The sequence below is a fragment of the Emericellopsis cladophorae genome (genome assembly GCF_022114955.1).
Source record: "Emericellopsis cladophorae strain MUM 19.33 chromosome Unknown NODE_16_length_390664_cov_118_533041, whole genome shotgun sequence".
In the NCBI taxonomy this organism is placed as follows: domain Eukaryota; kingdom Fungi; phylum Ascomycota; class Sordariomycetes; order Hypocreales; family Bionectriaceae; genus Emericellopsis; species Emericellopsis cladophorae.
In genome coordinates this window covers 206,301-223,884 of record NW_026250941.1, presented here as the reverse complement: position 1 = coordinate 223,884, position 17,584 = coordinate 206,301, and the positions used below count along the sequence as shown (strand labels likewise).

Sequence of the window (17,584 nt, the reverse complement as noted above, 5' to 3'; positions counted from 1 at the left end):
TGATCGGTCTTCGTGATCGAGTGCGAGAGGCCCAGAGCCAGCGACATTGCCAAGGGATTGGCTTTTGAGGCTGTTCCTTTCCATGTCCGGCAGTGAGCAGTCTAACACGATGTCCATCATATACTATACGTAGCTCGCCTTGTCGACTTTGATATTTCGTCCTTCTTACCACTTCTTAATTGCCTTTCGGCATCGTCCTTGTTTGCCTCCATACGGTCATTGACACCCGCCGTTCGGTGATCTCGGATACCTCGTCACCTTCACTAGCCCCCGCCCCTCCTCCGGGCGGACACCAGCCCACAATCGAACAGCAGACCTCAGCAAGGCTTATCCTACAAGTACCTTGCTTTGATCAAGGCCTTGACTACAACACACCTCGGCTCACCAGACAATCGGATTGGGAACAAGGCTGCAACAAAAGAAGAAGACCACCAGAAAGCACCGTCAGCAGCCGACGACTACTATCCCCAGCCAGGTTCTTCAGCAAAGACTGGACCTTCACGGGACGAACACGACTGGACAGACACGCAGCCTCCGGTCTCAGCCTCTCAGCAGAGTCAGCACGTCCAGTCGATACTGTCGCAGCGTGCGGGACCCCCAAACTCAGTCAACGGCCACCATCAGCTGATTGGCCAGCGCCCGTCGCCCCCTGAACCGCGTCGTCGCCGAGAAAAGAGGACCCCCCTAATAATCATCCTCGTTCGCGGCCAGAAAATCCCCGCCAAGTTGCCAACGGTCAGCCCCTTTGAGATACTTACCTGAGGATTTGCACCCACCGGCACCCTCTGGTACTTGGCTTCCCACGTGCGGTTGGTGGTAAAGCCTGGTCCCTAGCCGGTCAATTTCTCTCCTGCGCCACGCCCTGTCGCGACCTGCACCCGGAGATTGGCGCCTTTGGGCCCAGCGTGCGCTCCTTTTTCCTCGCTCACAACCGCCGACTTGGACTTTTCGGCCTTCCTCCTTCTCCATCTCCAGCCTTACGCTCGCCATCCCTAATTTCTTCATCCTCCTCTCCTCCCCTAGCAATTCCTCCCTTGCGCTGTGCTGCGGTTCATTCGCTCGCCCAAGCCAGCCTAGCCTCGTCTTGTTGTCTCTCCCTCAACCCTCGTTCCATCCCTCGGCCCTCCCGCTCGTCGACGCGAAACCCTTTTCAACGCCATCACTCGCTGCTGCGAACTTTGAGCCAACGTCCGTCCGTCCGTCCGTCCGTCCGTCCGTCTGTCTACGCGGGACGTGCTGCACTTGTGAGGGTGCACTCCGACCACCAGCACTCTCAGCATCATCACCGCCATGACAATTAGCAGTCGGTCGAGCTCTCATGCATCCATGAACCGAAACGATGACCCCCTGCTTCCCTTTGGGACAAGTGGTACAAAGTTCGACAAGCCTTCGATGAAGATGCGCGTGCGCTCTGTGCTCTCGCGCAACATTGTGCGACGAGTCTTGATTTGGGCAGTGGCCAGCATCCTGCTCGTGTCCATTGTCCTGTACAGCAAGAAGCCTGTAAGCCTCTACGATGTTGCCACCCATCATCAGGGCGATGCCAAGTCTCCCGGTGATGGCGACAAGTCAGCTGCTGCCGGCGTGGGCAACACAAACTCTAATGGCCTCAATGTCGTCGTCTCTGAGGACGACGCGGACAGCGATCTCGGCGATGATGGGGAACCTTTAAGTCCCGAGGATAAAGAGGCTAAGAAACAGTACCAGGATGACCTGAAGAAGATGCCGTGGCTTCGCTTCAAACAGTTCGTGCCCACCCACTTGCTCGTAAAACCCTGCATGTTTGCTAATCTTTCATCTAGTCTCGATGGTTACTTCAACGGTCTCAAAACCATTGTGCCAAAGGTCGACCACATCTCCGAGTACCCCAATGTGGACGTCAAGGCTCCTCTGCCGCCTCCTCCCATGTCTACGGAGATCCCCAAGCCCCGACCTTACGAACCCTACCAGTTTGAGGGTGAGGTGGCTACCTGCTATCTCGACTCCAACAGGACGATCCCTGCTCCTTCCATCTACGCCTACGACGGTCTCCCGCAGAACTACCCTGATCCCGTCCTGGGCTCGTATGACATCCTCGGCATGCGTGACGACGTCTGCTTTGACCGCTTTGGACGCTACGGCCCATATGGGCTTGGCTACTCCAAGAGCGCTGGTGGATCCGGCGTCGGCGAGGACACGGAGAGCCAGGGGAACGAGTTCGTTTGGCAAACAACGGGTCAGATCGACTACACGGGCATGAACTGGCAAGCCGCACAAGAACGCTGCCTTGAGGACAACCAGGCTCGCTTCAAGCAGATTGACCCGGAGACCGGTGAGCTCGAGAAGAGTGACAAGAAGATGGGACGCACTGCACTTGTCATGCGCTCCTACACCGGCTTCAAGTGGACAGAGCACGAGATCCTCAACTTCCGCGCGCTCATCACCGAACTGTCCCTCAAATCCAGCGGCGAGTACGATGTTCACATGCTACTGCATGTCAGGGACACGGACATTCCAGTGTGGTCGGACGACGTGACCGTCCAGCGCCTCCTCGATGCCAATGTGCCCCCCGAGTTCCACGGCATTGTCACCTTGTGGAGCGAACCCCAGATGAGGCTGTTCTACCCTGGCAAGTTTGGCGAGACCTTCTCGAACCCCAGTGGCCGTGACATTCACGGCGTGTACCGCAGCGGCCACTTCCCTCTCCAGATCTTTGCCATGCAGCACCCCGAGTATGAGCACTTTTGGAACTGGGAGATGGACATGCGTGTTGTCGGCAGCTACTACGAGCTGTTTGACCGGGCGGGCAAGTGGGCTGCCACCGAGCCGCGCCCTCTGATCTGGGAGCGTGCCGCTCGCTACTACATCCCCTCGTACCACGGCTCCTGGGAAGAGTTCTCCAAAATTGTGCAGCAGGACACTGTCCGCTCCGGTCTGTCTTCGCCCTTTGGCCCTCTGAAGTTCCCTGGCCGAAAGTCTCTGCGCTTCGAGGCCAAGGGTCAATCAGTCATGCCGGAGAACTGCGGTGCGCACTCTGACCGCAGCATGTGCGGTGTGGGCGAGGCGGCCGATCTGATCACGATGAACCCCATCTTTGATACTGATCAGTCCGGGTGGTTCTTCGGCCTGGACGCCACCGGCTATGCGTCTACTCCCCCTCCCCGCCGCGCCTCCATCATCACGGCCTCTCGTCTCAGCCGCCGCCTCTTGATGGCAATGCACGAGGAGGTCTGGAGGCACCACCACACCATGTTCACAGAGATGTTCCCCGCCAGTGTGGCCTTCCACCACGGTTTCAAGGCCACCAATGCGCCACACCCCATCTACCTGGACCGCGCCTGGGACCCCATCGGCTCCGCCCCCGACGCCGCGTTCAACGGTGGCCGCGACCACTCGACGTCGGGACACGGCAGTCCGTTTGACATTGCCAACGAGCACAACCACGCCGGATCGAGCTGGTACTTTAACAGCGAGTTCTCCGGCATGATCTGGCGCAGGTGGCTCGGCTATGCGCAGAAGGATGGCCGCGGCAAGTTTGGAGGCCGCCACAACGAAGGCAGCGAGCGCGGTGGCAAGGAGGAGGAAGAAGGCCCGTCGAGTAGTGGTCGTCTGTGCCTCCGCAGCATGCTCTTACATCCCATCAAGCACGAGCACCCCAAGGATCCCCGATGATCGGCCACGCAGTATGGTTTTTCTTTTCTTTTTCTTCAGTCACACTGCAACATTTACACAACCACGGGTGGACATGACCGCGCTTTTACGGCAGGTGACGAACGAACAGGCGTTTCGGGTTGGCGTACACAACAACTACTACCCCATGTCGGACGCTATATAGGGGGGAGGCAAGTGGCTCAGCACTTTGAGACCGACTGAGTCCTTGCCCATCCACCACGTCCGTGTACACAGCAAAATGGTTGGCGTTTTGTTTATGATTTTCTTTTCATTTACAAATCCCCTTGCCTACTTTCTCTCTGCTCGGGGATTGGCATAGCTTGCTTGGTGGGGCGGTACTGCATCTACACATTCGACAACTTTTTTTTTTTAAACTACATATCATGTTGGCGACGGGTTAGTCAACGCGGAAGAACGAATGGGCAGGAGAGGCCAGAGTCAGACACGGAGGCAGAAAGACTGTCTGTGTGTGTATTACGGGGACGACCATGATTGTGTGACAACGTGAATAGAGCATCTGAGACATAATCTAATGGACGATATGAGATGAAGATGCGGTCCATTCATACTAGAATGTCGAATGCGAAATGAGTGTCTTGCTATCCGTATAATGCAACACGTGGAATGATGGGCTTGAGCGCGCGTCGCGTCAGAGCTGATGTGGGCGTGGGGCGCGTTTCTATGTGTTGCTTTCACTGTAGATGGACATCACGAGCAGGAGAACCATGCTGTTGAACCGAGAGAGCAAGTGATATATGTTCCTGTCGCCCGTCACTCGTTGGCCTCCCTCCGCCGCCCAAAATGAACAACCCAGCAAGCAAGCAAGCAAGCAGCGCAAAGCACCAGCAAGGCATTAACAAACAATAAGGTGACCCAAAATCCTGCAAGCAACCTCCAGCACGGCATGTACTACAAAAAAAGCTTGTGGTATCCATATCGAAAAAAAAAGGAAGAAGGGGGCTGTTTCGCGCGAACTCCTTGGCACGCGACACCCGTTAAGAAAACGCCTCCCAAACGCCCGTCTTTGAACAAGGAACAGTGTGACGAGCTCATAAAATGGACACATCTTTTTCCTCGTGAACCAGCGATGCTCACCGCATTTTCCCACTCCATCATCCAGTCAGTCGCGGCCGAGTGGCCTATTTCTTGAGGATGGCATCGTAGAAGCTGGCGATGCCGGTGATAGCAGCGCCAGTCAGGATGCCCTGATAGCCACCGTAGACGGCGCCGTTCAGCCTCGCAATGGAGGTCTCGGGCAGCAGACCATAAAAGGTCACGCCCTGTCCGTAGACGAGGAAGGAGACCAGGGCCTTGGCGATGCTAAAGGTCAAGGGATCGACGCGGTACTCGGGGCCCTGCACGGCGGCGCGGGCGCGGGTGCGCGCGCCCGTTCCCGAGGCGCTGTGGGGAGCGGTGGCACCCAGGTTGAAGAAGAAGCCGGCAAAGGTGGGCACGATGAAGCTGGTGAAGAACCAGACGAGGGCGGGCGACCAGAAGAACTTGGAGACGAGGGTGAACATGTCGGGCAGGTAGACGGGCCAGTCTGCGCGGGTGACGATGTTGACGCTGGCGGGGACGGTGAAGGCGTAGACGCTGGGCAGGACGGCGGGGCGGATGAAGAAGAGCTCCGTGGCGGCGACGATCAGGACGAGCGCGTGGACGCTGGAGATGCAGTCGCGCGCAGCGACGGTGGTGTCACCCACGCCCGAATCGCGGTACAGGGACGAGACGTGGTTGCGGACGGCCACGGTCGAGTTGTCGACGGCGCGAGCAACGTCGGCCGGCGTCGCAGGCAGGGGGATACGCGCGACTTGTTGCGACAGCGTGCGACCAGGTGTCTGGACGAGGGCGGTGGACCCAGTCTCGACTCTGTTTTTTTGCCCCTTCTGTCAGTGACTGATGCCTGTGCGATCGATGGATGCGCCGGGCCGTCGCGAGCGCGCGCTCGTGTCGGGGTAACTCACTCGTTGACCATGTCCTCTGCGGCCTTGGAGGCCTTCCTCCTGGCGACTTTGAGGGTCTTCTCGACGTCCTCGCCAATCGATTCGCGACTTGACTGGGAATCGCGCTTCAGGGGAGAGCCAAGGGCCTTGGAGCGGCTGTTGTAGTAGCCGGCCAGGTCGGAGCGCGACGACAAGGTGGCGGCATTGTCGGCGAGGTAGCTGTCGAGGGTGGCCTCGATTTCACTCTTCAACTTGCCGTTGGGTCTGTCATGGCATCGCGTCAGCATGTGTCGGCGAGGAGAGGGGTTGAGCGATGTGTGGGGGGTGGTTAAAAGGGGGGGGGAGTTGAGGCAGGCTTCGAGGTCTTGTTTGGTTCGCGCGACGCGACGATGCGCGCGAGGCCAGCCGGCGGTGGCATCCATTGCTACGTCGCAAGTGACGAGGAAGAGGAAGAAAGAGGTATGCATACATTTTGAGGTTGAGTTTCTCAGCAAGAGTCTGCAGGTCGCCCTTGCGCTGGGCCTTGAGCCAGCTGTTTGTCGAGGAAGCGGTAGCCATTGTGTGCTGTTGTGACGATGCGGTCAGGTCAGGTCAGGTCAAGCGCGGGCGCAATAAAGTTGGAGCGTATATTTGTTTGTTCAGCAATCCGCTGAGGAAGAATTCGAGGGTCAAGGGTACAGATACGATGCCTGTTCCCTGAGAGATCGATAGTGCGACAGTACGCGACCAGATAAGAGTGTGGCTGGTGACGGGGGGATTGGAGCAAAAGGGAAGTTTTATAGCATCGCGGCCTGGGCGACGATGGTGATGATGCTGGCGGATTGGGGGGGTCTCGGGGCCTGACAGTTGGATGGGTGCGCTGTGCGGGTGCCCTGCCTGCACCTGGGGCTTGGCTTCCGATTGTTTATGTTGTGATTTGGGGGGTCAGCAACACCCGTGTTAGGCGGGTGCGCGTTTTTGGCCGGGCCGCCTAGCACTGCCAGCAGTGGGCATTTCTTCACGTCCAGTCCCTCTCTCTACCTTACCCACTCATCAGTGCTCCCCAGCCACCGCCTTTTGGCGACCAGACTTTTCATCGTCCGTGCAGCCTGCACAGTTCTCTGCAAACGGGGACAGAAAGCGGTGGCTGGTGAAGACTGGAGACTGGAGTCGACGTCCATCTGCTGCGGCTTCCCAGTCAGGTCACACAGGTGGGCACAGCGACCAAGTCAAGTCGCCTACCCGGTGCTGCTGAATACGGCGCTCCCTTGCTCGGTGCTTGACGCCAAGATGATCCTTCAAACCATCCATGGCGATCTCTCCACCAGTTTGTCGACCTCGTCTCATTTCGCGTCACCTGCTACGCGCCTGCTGCGCGCCCAATCATTGCACACAATCACAGCGACCAGCCTGCAATGTCAGTCACCCTCGCTGACGGAGGATAGTATAGTAAACCCCCTCCCGCTCTCCTCGTGTTGACTGTCATGTTGTGATTCATTGTTCTATACGGATATGATTGGCGTATGTCGTGATTGTGTGCGTACCGAGCGGCCCTCACTCCTCCAGCCAGTCGACAAACCTCTCCTCGCCCCTCTTCACGAACCGCAGGGCCACATCGTCCCCGCGCAGCTTGAGCGTAAGCAGCGAGCTCGCCCCCCTAATGGTTGCGTCGCGCTTGTCAATGGCCTTCTGGTACAGGGCCCGTCGCTGCGGCCGGTCCATCGCCGCCACCTCCTCGTCCGTCGCCCACTCGTCCACCGCCAGCTCCACGCTGTACTGGCGGAAGAGGACGGCCAGGGCGGCAATGACCTCGACCTGCGCGATCCGGCGCCCCAGGCAGGCGCGCGCGCCCTCGCTGAACGGGATGTAGGCGCCTCGCTCCGGCCGGAAGAGCGACGCGCTCGTGTCCCGCCCCTTGAACCCGCCATAGTCCTCGCCCTCGTCCTCCACATCAAACTTCTCGTCGCTCTTACTGTTGCGGAACCAGCGCTCGGGCACGTAGTCCAGCAGATCGTCCTCGCCGGGCCGCAGACGGCTCGGCTTCTCGGGCCAGTGCTTAGGGTTCATGTGCACGCCGGCGGCGGAGAGCGTGATGATGGTGCCCGCTGGCACAGCGCAGCTCTTGCCGTCGACCACCAGGGGCTGGTCCTGGCTCGGCGTCACAATCTTGGGCATCTCGATGACGGGCGGGAGCACGCGGAGTGTCTCGTTCATGCAGGCGCCGACCATGCTCCCCATCAGAGGGTTGAGATACTCGTCGTAGTCCAGGTCCTCCACGTTCTTGTCGCCCAGCAGCTCGTCCAGCTCCTTGTGGAGTCGGCGCTGCGAGGCGGCGCAGCTGGCCATCTGGATAAGGGTGAAGTGGATGGCGTTGGCCGTGGTCTCGTGGCCAGCCACAATCATCACGAACGCGTTGCCTCGGATCTCGTCGCGGCTCATGACAGCCTTCGTGTCCGTCTTGAGCTTGGCTTTGCCAGCCGAGTCGACGTCGTACGATGACCGCACGAGCTGGCCCATGATGTCCATGCCCTCGTCAGTGTGCTCACCTTGGCCAGCTTCCCGAATCTTCACATCAATCAGCTCGTCAATGAACTGCTCATAGTCGTGGCGCGACTGGACGGCCTCGCGCGTGGGCTCGTACGGAATCAGCCCTGCCAAAGTTGTCAGCGGTGGTCTCCCTTTTCCTCTCTCTCTCTCGGCGGCGTAGTTAGCCCTTACACAGTAGCCACGAAGGGACGAGGAGCAGCGTCAAGACATTCTCCAGCAGCGTAGCCATTGCATTGACAAAGCTCATCTTGTACCCCTGGGGCGGTGCGACACTGCCGTACTTGGCACTCATGGCATCCGCATCCGCGGGCATCTTCTCCTGCGGCCAGGGCAGCTTGAGCCCAAAGCCCACGTACCCAATAATGTTGAGCGCCAGACGCATCGTGTCGTGCTCCGCCGTGTGCAGGGTGGCCCCGCGACCCTTGGTCTCCTCCCAGAACCGGATCAGCCCGAGGCTCTGGCGGATGCTCTCCTTGAAGACGAGGGCGGCGTTGCGCTCGTTAAACGAGGCCGCGGTGACCTTGCGGTGGTGGCGCCAGAGCGGGCCCTCGGACGTGAGTACGTTGTTGCCAAACTGGGTCAGAATGTCGTACTGCGCCGTGTGCTTGGGGAAGTGATCCCGCCGGGTGGTGATGGCGCTGATGGCGCCCGCCTCGGCGGTGTACATGTGCAGGCCAAAGGGGTGCACCAGCAGGAAGGTGTCGCCAAACTTGGCAAAGTGGTCGTGACGCCATTTCCAGGAGTAGTCAGTGGTCAAGGGTCTGCAACGATCTGGTCAGTCGAGAGCAGGCATAGACAGTCAAGGATGGAGGGAAGACTCACGGCAGCCAGGCCTCCCATAGCGGTTTGGGCAGAAGCTTGATGGCAGGTGTCCAGAGCGTCTGGGTCATCTGCCAGGGAATCCACCATGGCGAGCAAGCTGGTGGCGCGTCAGCTCATACCATCCTATTCATTAGCGACAAGTGAATATCAACATACGTGAGATGTAGTATCGTATGCCGCTCGCCTTGGCTCTCTGCAGCTGGCGCCTCCAACTGCTCAGCGCATACGAGAGCCACAGGACCGCTAGGACCGCGAAGCCCAGCAAAAGTGACCGCATTCTGTACGAGAGGTCCTCAGTACCAACTATTACTATGTAATTAAAGACAATGCGTGAAGAGTGGTGCGAGGGGGCCTACACAAGGCGGTGGTGAGGTGCATGGAACTGTGTATGCACATGTACCAGGCCAAACGATGATGCCCTCTCGGACCTGCCTGCCTGCCTGCCCGCAGGCTGGCCACTTCACGCGTGCGATCTGGCGTTTGATGAAGGAGTCGGCCGCCGCCAGTGGGGGGCCAAGATCCCGGGAGGAGGGTGTTCCGCCCCGCTAGAAGATGACAAGGAGCGAATCAAGTTCGACGTATTGCAGTCGTCCAGCTCTGTTAAGAGATTGGTGGTGAATACAGAGTACGGAGTACGTAGCCCTGAGACACTAATGTGACAGCTGTACACGACATCAGAAACAACTGTCAACACGCGTTCTCGTCTTGATAGTACAGGCTACAGCTCGATGAACGAGGGTCAGTGGCCAAAACATCGTTCACGCAAACCTCACTTTCTGCAGCCTCACAGGCGTACACATAGACAGCCTCATTCAAATGCACACATAAGTACGGATAGACAGCCTTATCCGGCCCACGCGCATCTAATTGGGACGCAAAGTGATTCTGTGGGCCAAGCGTACATAATAAATCTTACTCGCGCACTCCGGGTGTCCAACACGTGACACTCACATGCGCACCTAGTGGCCGCCGTCCGTCCTCAGTGATGCAGCCTACCCTGGAGACCATGGCCCAATCTGTCTCCAATGCGATAGTGCTCTTGGTAGGAACCAAAATTAACAGAAACATTTTGAAAGATACTGATACACATTTGCCAACTGATACTCAAATGTATTTCGACATCAAGTGAACCCCTTGTTGCGCATGATGCACCACAACCTACCTGTTGATTTGTACCTTGCAACCGCAGTCACTGGTCGGCTGGCGCCAGAGCACCGCCAATCGGCTGAGCCAAGGCAGCAGCCTGGCAAGGACAGTCAGAGAATCCTATCACCACACAGCATGTTCGCTATTCGACTCATAGTGATGCTAGATGATGGAGAGTCATACAATCCTGCACCAGCCACGAGCCGAGTTGGCACCCCGACGGCCTATAGTGGGTCATCCTCACCGGCTTTAGCTCTCCTGAGCCAAAAGAGGTGCCAAAGACTCCCCGCGTCTGGGCCCCACCAAAACGCACAACCCGCCAAAAATTCAACGTCGCCCCGTCCGACCTTGACCGACGCATACTGAAAAGAACGAGATCCCCATCCGACACCAACCACTCCGACTTTATCGATCATCACAACTGCCCGCCATGAGACCTATTCTCCTCGCTGGGCACGAGCGTGCGCTCACCCAGATCCGGTACGGCCAGCTCTCCCTGCCCATCGCTCTGCGCCCACCCTGCCCCTCCAACCAAAGCAGAGATCCTTGAGAGGAGGGGCTCCACGATGGTCGCGATGCCCTCAGAACCCGTGCCAGGAGCTAACACAGTCCCCAGCTACAACCTCGATGGCGACCTCATCTTCTCCGTCGCAAAGGACCAGCACATCTGCGCCTGGTACTCCCACAACGGCGAGCGTCTCGGCACCTACCACGGCCACGTCGGTGCCATCTGGACCGTCGACGTCGACCCGACCACGACCATGATCGCCTCGGGCTCCGCCGACAACACCATCCGCCTCTGGGACGTCAAGTCGGCCAAGAACCTCAAGACGTGGGAGTTCCCCACCGCCGTCAAGCGCGTCGAGTTCAGCGAGGACGGCACCAAGCTGCTCGGCGTCACCGAGAAGCGCATGGGCTACCTCTCCAACATTGTCGTCTTCGACATCAACCCCGACCCCGCCGCCGAGCAGACCGACGAGCGCGCCCTCACCATTGTCTGCGACGAGAGCAAGGCCACCGTCGCCGGCTTCTCCTACCTCAACCGCTACATCATCGCCGGCCACGAGGACGGCAGCGTCAGCCAGTACGACGCCAAGACCGGCGAACTCATCGACAACATCCCCATCCACGAGCTCAACCAGCCCATTGTCGACCTGCAGTGGAACGCGGACCGCACCTACTTCATCACAGCCTGCAAGGACAAGTCGGCCAAGGTACGCATGCCCCCCCCCTCCCCCGTTTCGTTTTCTCAGAGTAGCCCGATACTAACACAAACCCAGCTCGTCGCCGCCCGCGATCTCACCGTCCTCAAGACCTACCCCGCCGACACCCCCCTCAACTCGGCCACCATCACACCGAAAAAGGACTTTGTCATCCTCGGCGGTGGCCAGGCCGCCATGGACGTCACACGCACCTCGGCCCGCCAGGGTAAATTCGAGGCCCGTTTCTACCACAAGGTCTTCGAGGACGAGATTGGCCGTGTGCGTGGCCACTTTGGCCCCCTCAACACTGTCGCCGCCGATCCCACCGGCAAGTCGTACGCCTCGGGCGGTGAGGACGGCTACGTCCGCGTGCATCACTTTGACAAGGGCTACTTTGACTTTCTGTACGAGGTCGAGAGGGAGAGGATCAACAGGATGTCGTGATGCGCTGAGAAAGAGACGCGCTTTGAACTTTTTTTCTTCTTTTTTTTTTTTTACAAATGGGAAAGAGACCAAGAAAAACGCTCTTCTCCTTCCTTCTTCTTCTTCGGCCTCGGCTTGCTTTCTTGCATTGGTTTGGCGTTAACGGTAGGGGAGGCGGGACAAAGGCCCGCCAATGTCGTGTTTCCGGTCGAGACGAGACAAAACGAAAGGAACGAGAGGAGAAAAGGGGGCGGCCAGGCGTGGACTTGGGAGGGTCGAACTAGATCAGCTAGTAGCGTGATTCAACGTATGTAATTCGTACGTATGTCATGGATATTGCTTCTTCCTCGAATTCATCATCAAGCTTCTACAGTGATTTTAGTTGCCAAATGTGTAAACCTGTCAGTTCACGACTGTGCCTCGTCCTCAATCCAGCCAGCCAGCCAGTCAGTAATTGCACCAAACGCCTTGATCCAGTTCTATGCCGTCAACGCCCCGCGAACCGCCCACAGTGGCAACTGTTTACTTCTTGCGACCCTTCTTAGACTTGGACACCCCTGCCGAAGCAGTTGATGCAACGCTCGACGCCCTCGAGGGCGCTTTAGAGCTGGCCTTGCTAGCCTTGCTTGACTTGACGTTGTCGAGCGCCTTGTTCTGCGAGGAGACGGTTAGTACCTGTTTCCACATGCTCTGCGAGCAGCATTACCTACCTTCACGCCGTTCTTGGTCTTCTTCTTGGGTGGCGCGGAGCTCAGCACGCTGTCTTCGTCATCCTCCTCTTCTCTCTTCATCTTGCCATTCGCGCCGTTCTTGGACGGGACGTCTTCAAACTCCTTGACGACCGTCGTGATCAGCGTGGTGCACCGTCGCGACAGCTCGATAGGCGTGCGGCTGAGGAAGAACCAATCGAATCGGAAAAGGGGCGAGTCCCGAATGTCATCCCGCATCTTCTCGTACAGACCCTCCGAGTCAATGCCGTATCGGTCGAGCAACACCAGCAAAAACCTGTCCTCCTCTTCCGTGTAGACCTTCTTGTTCGTGGTCGAGACAGAGTAGTTGACCTTGAGCTGCTGGAGCGGTACGCGGTACTGCTGCATCTTCTTGCGCAGGAGCTTCTGATGGTGGCCGACCCGTCTGATGCGCTCCTCGCCATCCTCAATGACACGCAGGTGCTTCTGGTAGTCGGGAATCTCCGTGTAGCGTTGCCAGAACACCTTGGCGTACTGCTTGATCTCGGCTGGTGTCTTGCTATCAACCTCCTCCGAGATGCCCTCATAGTCGGTGCGTCCTGATTTGGCTGATCCGTTGATGAATTGCTGGAAATCTCGCTTGTTCCATTCGCCAAATCCCTGCGTCGCCAGCTCTTCCTTCTCCTGGCGTTCTGCTTCCGTCAAAGGCTCGGCGTTGTCAATCTCTTGCTGCTCAGCGTCTCGCTCGGCCTCGCGCTCGGCCAGGTTCTCTTCGTCTCCTTCCGGCAGCGGCACCTTGTACCCAATCTCCTTGCGGTGGTGCGCTGTCTCCCGCTCCTGCAGCTCCTTCAAGCGGGCAGGGTAGAACTGGTAGTCGTGCACGGGCACCTGCTTGGGCGCGCGGGGTGCCTTTGGCTTCGTCTCCTTCGAGGGGTTCGGATACATTGTCTGCCGGAAGTACTTGTCCATGGAGTATGACTGCTCCTTGCGCTCACGCTTGGACGGGTTGATCCAGCTCATGCCAATGTCCTTCTTCGTGTTGGCAAAATTCTCACCGTTCCATTCGTACGCCGACTCTGATGTGAATTTTTGCAAATCATCAAGACCCAGTTTCTCGTACTTGGCGTTGAGCTGCTTCGTGCGGTCTTCACCCTGAGCCAGGATCGCCTCGATATCATCATCGGTCACATCAGAGCCCTTGGCGGCGAGGCCAGTGCCTTCTTTCTGTTGGAACACCTTTTCCGCGCCGTGCTGGATCATGTTCAACAGCTCGTCCTTGTTCGCAGCGGCCTTGGCTGCAACCTGGGCACGGCCCTGTTGAATGACCAGCTGATCCAAACGGAGCTTCTGCGCCGCTCGTTCCAAAACCTTCTCCTCGATAGCTTGATCAGTCACGAATCGATACACGACCACTTGCTTCGTCTGGCCGATTCGATGCGCACGATCCATAGCTTGCAGATCGGCTTGAGGGTTCCAGTCGCTGTCGTACAGAACGACAATATCAGCTGTCGTAAGGTTGATGCCCAGGCCACCAGCACGAGTCGTCAACAAAAAGATAAACTTCTCCGACCCTGGCTTGTTGTAATCGTCAATGGCCTGGATACGATCTTCGTGCGCGGTGCTACCGTCGATACGGCAGTATTTGTATTGGCGGAACACGCAGTAGTCCTCAAGAATATCTAGTAGACGACTCATCTGGGAGAAGATGAGCACGCGGCTGCCCTGCTGCTGCATTTTGGCCAGTAACTTATCCAGCACTGCCATCTTGCCTGCATTGTAGACCAGATGCTCGTCAGTGGTATAGGGCGGACCAGGCTCGGCACCCTCGAAAAGATAGGGATGGTTGCAACATTTGCGCAATTGCATGACGATGTTGAGCAACCTTGTCTTGGACTCACGCTTGCCGCCTGCGCCATTGACAGCATCAATGTCCTTTTCAAGAATCTTCTTGTACCACTTGATCTGCATGTCGGACATTCCTAGGTATAAGTTGATTTCTTTCTTGGGCAGCAAGCTCTTCTCTACATCGCTCTTGACACGGCGGAGCAAGAACGGTCGGAGGATGCGATGAAGCTGCTGCACCACTCGATCCTGGTCCTGGTCCTCGCCCGAGAACCACTGATCGAAAGCCTCTGCGTCACCGAACACATCGGGTAGCAAGAAGTTAAGCAAAGCCCACAGCTCGTGCAGGTTGTTCTGCAGTGGTGTGCCAGTAATCAGGAGGCGGTTGAGCGAATGGAACAGTCGGATGACCTGAGACAGCGAGGATTCCTCGTTCTTGATACGATGGGCCTCATCGATGATGATGTATTTCCAGGGCAATTTCTTCAGGTGTGTTTTCTCTCTCAAGACCATCTCGTAACTCGTGATGCAGACGTCGAATTTGGCATCGACTAGGCGGTTCTGAATAAGTTCTTGTCGCTCGTCCTTGGCGCCCTGAAGAACAAAAACGTCGACTTCTGGCGTCCAGCGTTCAAACTCGCGCTTCCAATTGTCCAGTGTTGATTTTGGTACGGTGACAAGATGAGGTCCCTTGATGTCGCAAATGTGACGCAAGTAACCCAGAAAGGCAATCGTTTGCAACGTCTTTCCCAAGCCCATCTCGTCTGCAAGAATGCCGGAGATACCGTTCTCATGTAGTGAAATCATCCAGTTCAAGCCAGCGACCTGGTAGTCGCGCATGGTGCCTTGAATGAAGGACGGCGATTCTCGAAAGACGGTCTCGGCAGCGCCACCGCGTTTCTCGTCGCGGATTAATTCTGCATCCTCCTCGGCTTCAGTGCGACGGACACGACCGCTGCTGGCGCCGCCTTGACGGCCCCCGCCCTTCTTCGTTCTGCTCGACTCTGCGTTCTGACGATCGATTTCGGCCATGACTTCGCGAATCTTGGGGTCGGGATTAGTCTCAATAAAGTGGCGGAACAAGTCCGTCAGGCCCAAGAGGTATCTGAAGCGCCGGATCGTGTCATCCTCTTTGTACTGTTCGAGACTGTCGTGTTTCTTTCGCAAGACTGCTTTCTGCAAGTGGTTGTTGTCAGCTCGCCTCCGGCGACCGTCGATGGGTTCGCCGACAACGCTGCTAGCTGTGGTATTTGGTTGCGTATCAGAGTCGGTGTAGTCAGGGGTCTCATCGACGTCCTAAAATGCAGGTTAGCAGGGAACCAACTATCTCTGGGGACGACTGGAGAATTCCATACCATTGTGTCGACAGGCCGAGCATCCTGCGCCTCAGACATTGATGCGTCGGCGTCCGTGTCAACACCGCTGTTGCGCGACGATCGTGGGGCCATGATGGCTGGCGTTGATTTTTGACGACCAAACCTCTTAACGCGAGCTTCCAATCCGAGACGCGTCTAGAGGCTTGCAATATCGCGTTTGATACAAATTGCGATTGAACGAGTGGCGGAGACGGTTTGACGCAGAGCTTCACTATTCTGCGAGAGCCTGGGAGCTGTCATGGACTGCAGGTTTAACGCGACAATTGTGAAGTGAGATGGATCTGGGGAGGCAAACTACGAAAGTTGAATCTCGAGATGCACGTTAGAAGGGCGACTTCGGCGTTAGCGCGATGGCCAAGTACCCCTGCAACACGCCCCACACTCTATCGGCGCGGAATAATGATAACCCGGAAGGTTGTCAGACTTGCTTAATTACTACCAGGTTGATTGGAAAATTGGAAAATCTAATATCGTATAATTCGTGCTTTACTTCAATAACGCAATTTTGATAACAGGAACTATCTGAGATATGTCCAAGCTGTTATTCCGTAAATGATCACGTGGCCCGCACTTGAGCGGGCCACGTGCTACATATGAGGTACCTGTTATTACCCCTCGGTTAGTGCCGTCTGGATTTCCAGGCGTCAGGTATTAGATTTGCAAACGCCTGAGACCCAACCTATCACCCATCTCCAAGCCACACATCACCCTTGCCAGACTATCTCAGCAACATCATTGACGATCTGCGAGTCTCGCGGTGCTTTTTCTTTCACCTTCTTGGTTCCAGCATTCAACAAGACCACCCTGCCTATCGACACTAGGAACGTTGAACGCCACTACCCTCCGCTTGGGCCAATTCTCCAACACAAACCAGTCATTACTCGTACGATGCATCGCCCGCTTGGGTTCAACACCTTCTTTACTAACTCTCCATGCAGTAACATCCTTGTCTGGTTGGAAATCAACACGATCCGGTATGGACGCCAGCAAGTCTGCCCATTATGAGTCACCTGAGCAGCTCCTCGATGTTTTCAAATCTGCCGCCTTGTCTGTTACGAAGTTGTACAAGTCGTCGGTAGCAGCAGAGACAAGAGCGCGAGCGGAGGGATATCAAGACTGCCTCGATGACTTGCTCGCTCTGTTAGAGAAGGATAGTCAGTTGCTGGAGGGAAACAGTCGGTCACGCCTACACAGGTGGATAGCCGACCGACGGACTGGAAGAGAAGCGAGCCCAGCCGTCGCCGAGAGCGATGAAGACGAATCCGACAAGTCTGCTCCAGTGCCAACCTCGACTTCCACCGCAGCCCCCTCAACTACGCCAGCCCTCTCGGCACCGGCACCGGCGACAGCTCCTGCGACAGCCCCTGCGGACGTTGCACCCCAAGACATCCGCGAGCCAGAATTCATCGTTCCCAGCCAAGATAGCTTCACGTTCCAGTCCGACCATCAGTATCCTGACATCGAGCTGCTCGACCTCTCTGACAATCGGGCACACAACAACGCCTCCAATAACCATGGCTCACGAACAAGGCGGAGTGGCAGGACTGGGACGCGACAAGCCGGGCCGCTTGGCCGCGGTGCTGGCGCGAAGCGGCGCCTGGGGGTAGACTTCAATGACTTCTTCGACTTTGGCAAAGATGGGTTTGGTGGTGGGAAGCGAAGCAGACACACCTAATCCTGATCATCGGTCGAGGGACGGACTTTCGTTTGCACATATCTGGTCAGAACCACTAAGATATAGTTTGAGCGACGCATTGTTACGGAGGGTCACGGAAACTAGCATACTGCATGGGCGGCGTTTGAAGATGTAACGATCGGCATGGGCGGTGTTGTGATTTATGGCCTGAATACGGTCGCAAGATACCTCGAACCAGAGTGTTCGCCAATACAATGAGCAATGATGATGCCCACAGATTTGCATGAGGCTACCTACACGTGATATAAGTCTAGCCTACGTCTCAGGG

The 17,584-nt window shown here is 57.1% G+C and overlaps 6 protein-coding genes across 6 annotated transcripts; 3 read left to right on the top strand and 3 right to left on the bottom strand.

Annotated features, from left to right (window-relative positions):
- Window positions 1-1,290: 1,290 nt before the first annotated feature.
- J7T54_003463 (uncharacterized protein) lies at window positions 1,291-3,651 on the top strand (the record flags this gene model as incomplete). Its single annotated transcript, XM_051505735.1, has 1 exon — window positions 1,291-3,651. One exon carries the CDS (start codon window positions 1,291-1,293, stop codon window positions 3,649-3,651), a length of 2,361 nt encoding a protein of 786 aa, XP_051362900.1.
- A 1,139-nt stretch (window positions 3,652-4,790) lies between these two features.
- J7T54_003462 (uncharacterized protein) lies at window positions 4,791-6,152 on the bottom strand (the record flags this gene model as incomplete). The annotated part of the gene is made up of 3 exons (XM_051505734.1): window positions 4,791-5,520; window positions 5,616-5,858; window positions 6,064-6,152. The coding sequence occupies 3 exons, from the start codon at window positions 6,150-6,152 to the stop codon at window positions 4,791-4,793; spliced, it is 1,062 nt and encodes a 353-aa protein (XP_051362899.1).
- A 975-nt stretch (window positions 6,153-7,127) lies between these two features.
- Window positions 7,128-9,219, bottom strand: J7T54_003461 (Sterol 26-hydroxylase-like protein; the record flags this gene model as incomplete). The annotated part of the gene is made up of 4 exons (XM_051505733.1): window positions 7,128-8,224; window positions 8,292-8,881; window positions 8,943-9,039; window positions 9,099-9,219. 4 exons carry the CDS (start codon window positions 9,217-9,219, stop codon window positions 7,128-7,130), a joined length of 1,905 nt encoding a protein of 634 aa, XP_051362898.1.
- Window positions 9,220-10,518: 1,299 nt separating this feature from the next.
- J7T54_003460 (translation initiation factor 3 subunit I) lies at window positions 10,519-11,734 on the top strand (the record flags this gene model as incomplete). The annotated part of the gene is made up of 3 exons (XM_051505732.1): window positions 10,519-10,568; window positions 10,705-11,302; window positions 11,369-11,734. The coding sequence occupies 3 exons, from the start codon at window positions 10,519-10,521 to the stop codon at window positions 11,732-11,734; spliced, it is 1,014 nt and encodes a 337-aa protein (XP_051362897.1).
- A 501-nt stretch (window positions 11,735-12,235) lies between these two features.
- J7T54_003459 (ISWI chromatin-remodeling complex ATPase-like protein) lies at window positions 12,236-15,692 on the bottom strand (the record flags this gene model as incomplete). The annotated part of the gene is made up of 3 exons (XM_051505731.1): window positions 12,236-12,367; window positions 12,424-15,540; window positions 15,600-15,692. 3 exons carry the CDS (start codon window positions 15,690-15,692, stop codon window positions 12,236-12,238), a joined length of 3,342 nt encoding a protein of 1,113 aa, XP_051362896.1.
- Window positions 15,693-16,596: 904 nt separating this feature from the next.
- On the top strand, window positions 16,597-17,295 carry J7T54_003458 (uncharacterized protein; the record flags this gene model as incomplete). The annotated part of the gene is made up of 1 exon (XM_051505730.1): window positions 16,597-17,295. One exon carries the CDS (start codon window positions 16,597-16,599, stop codon window positions 17,293-17,295), a length of 699 nt encoding a protein of 232 aa, XP_051362895.1.
- Window positions 17,296-17,584: the final 289 nt, after the last annotated feature.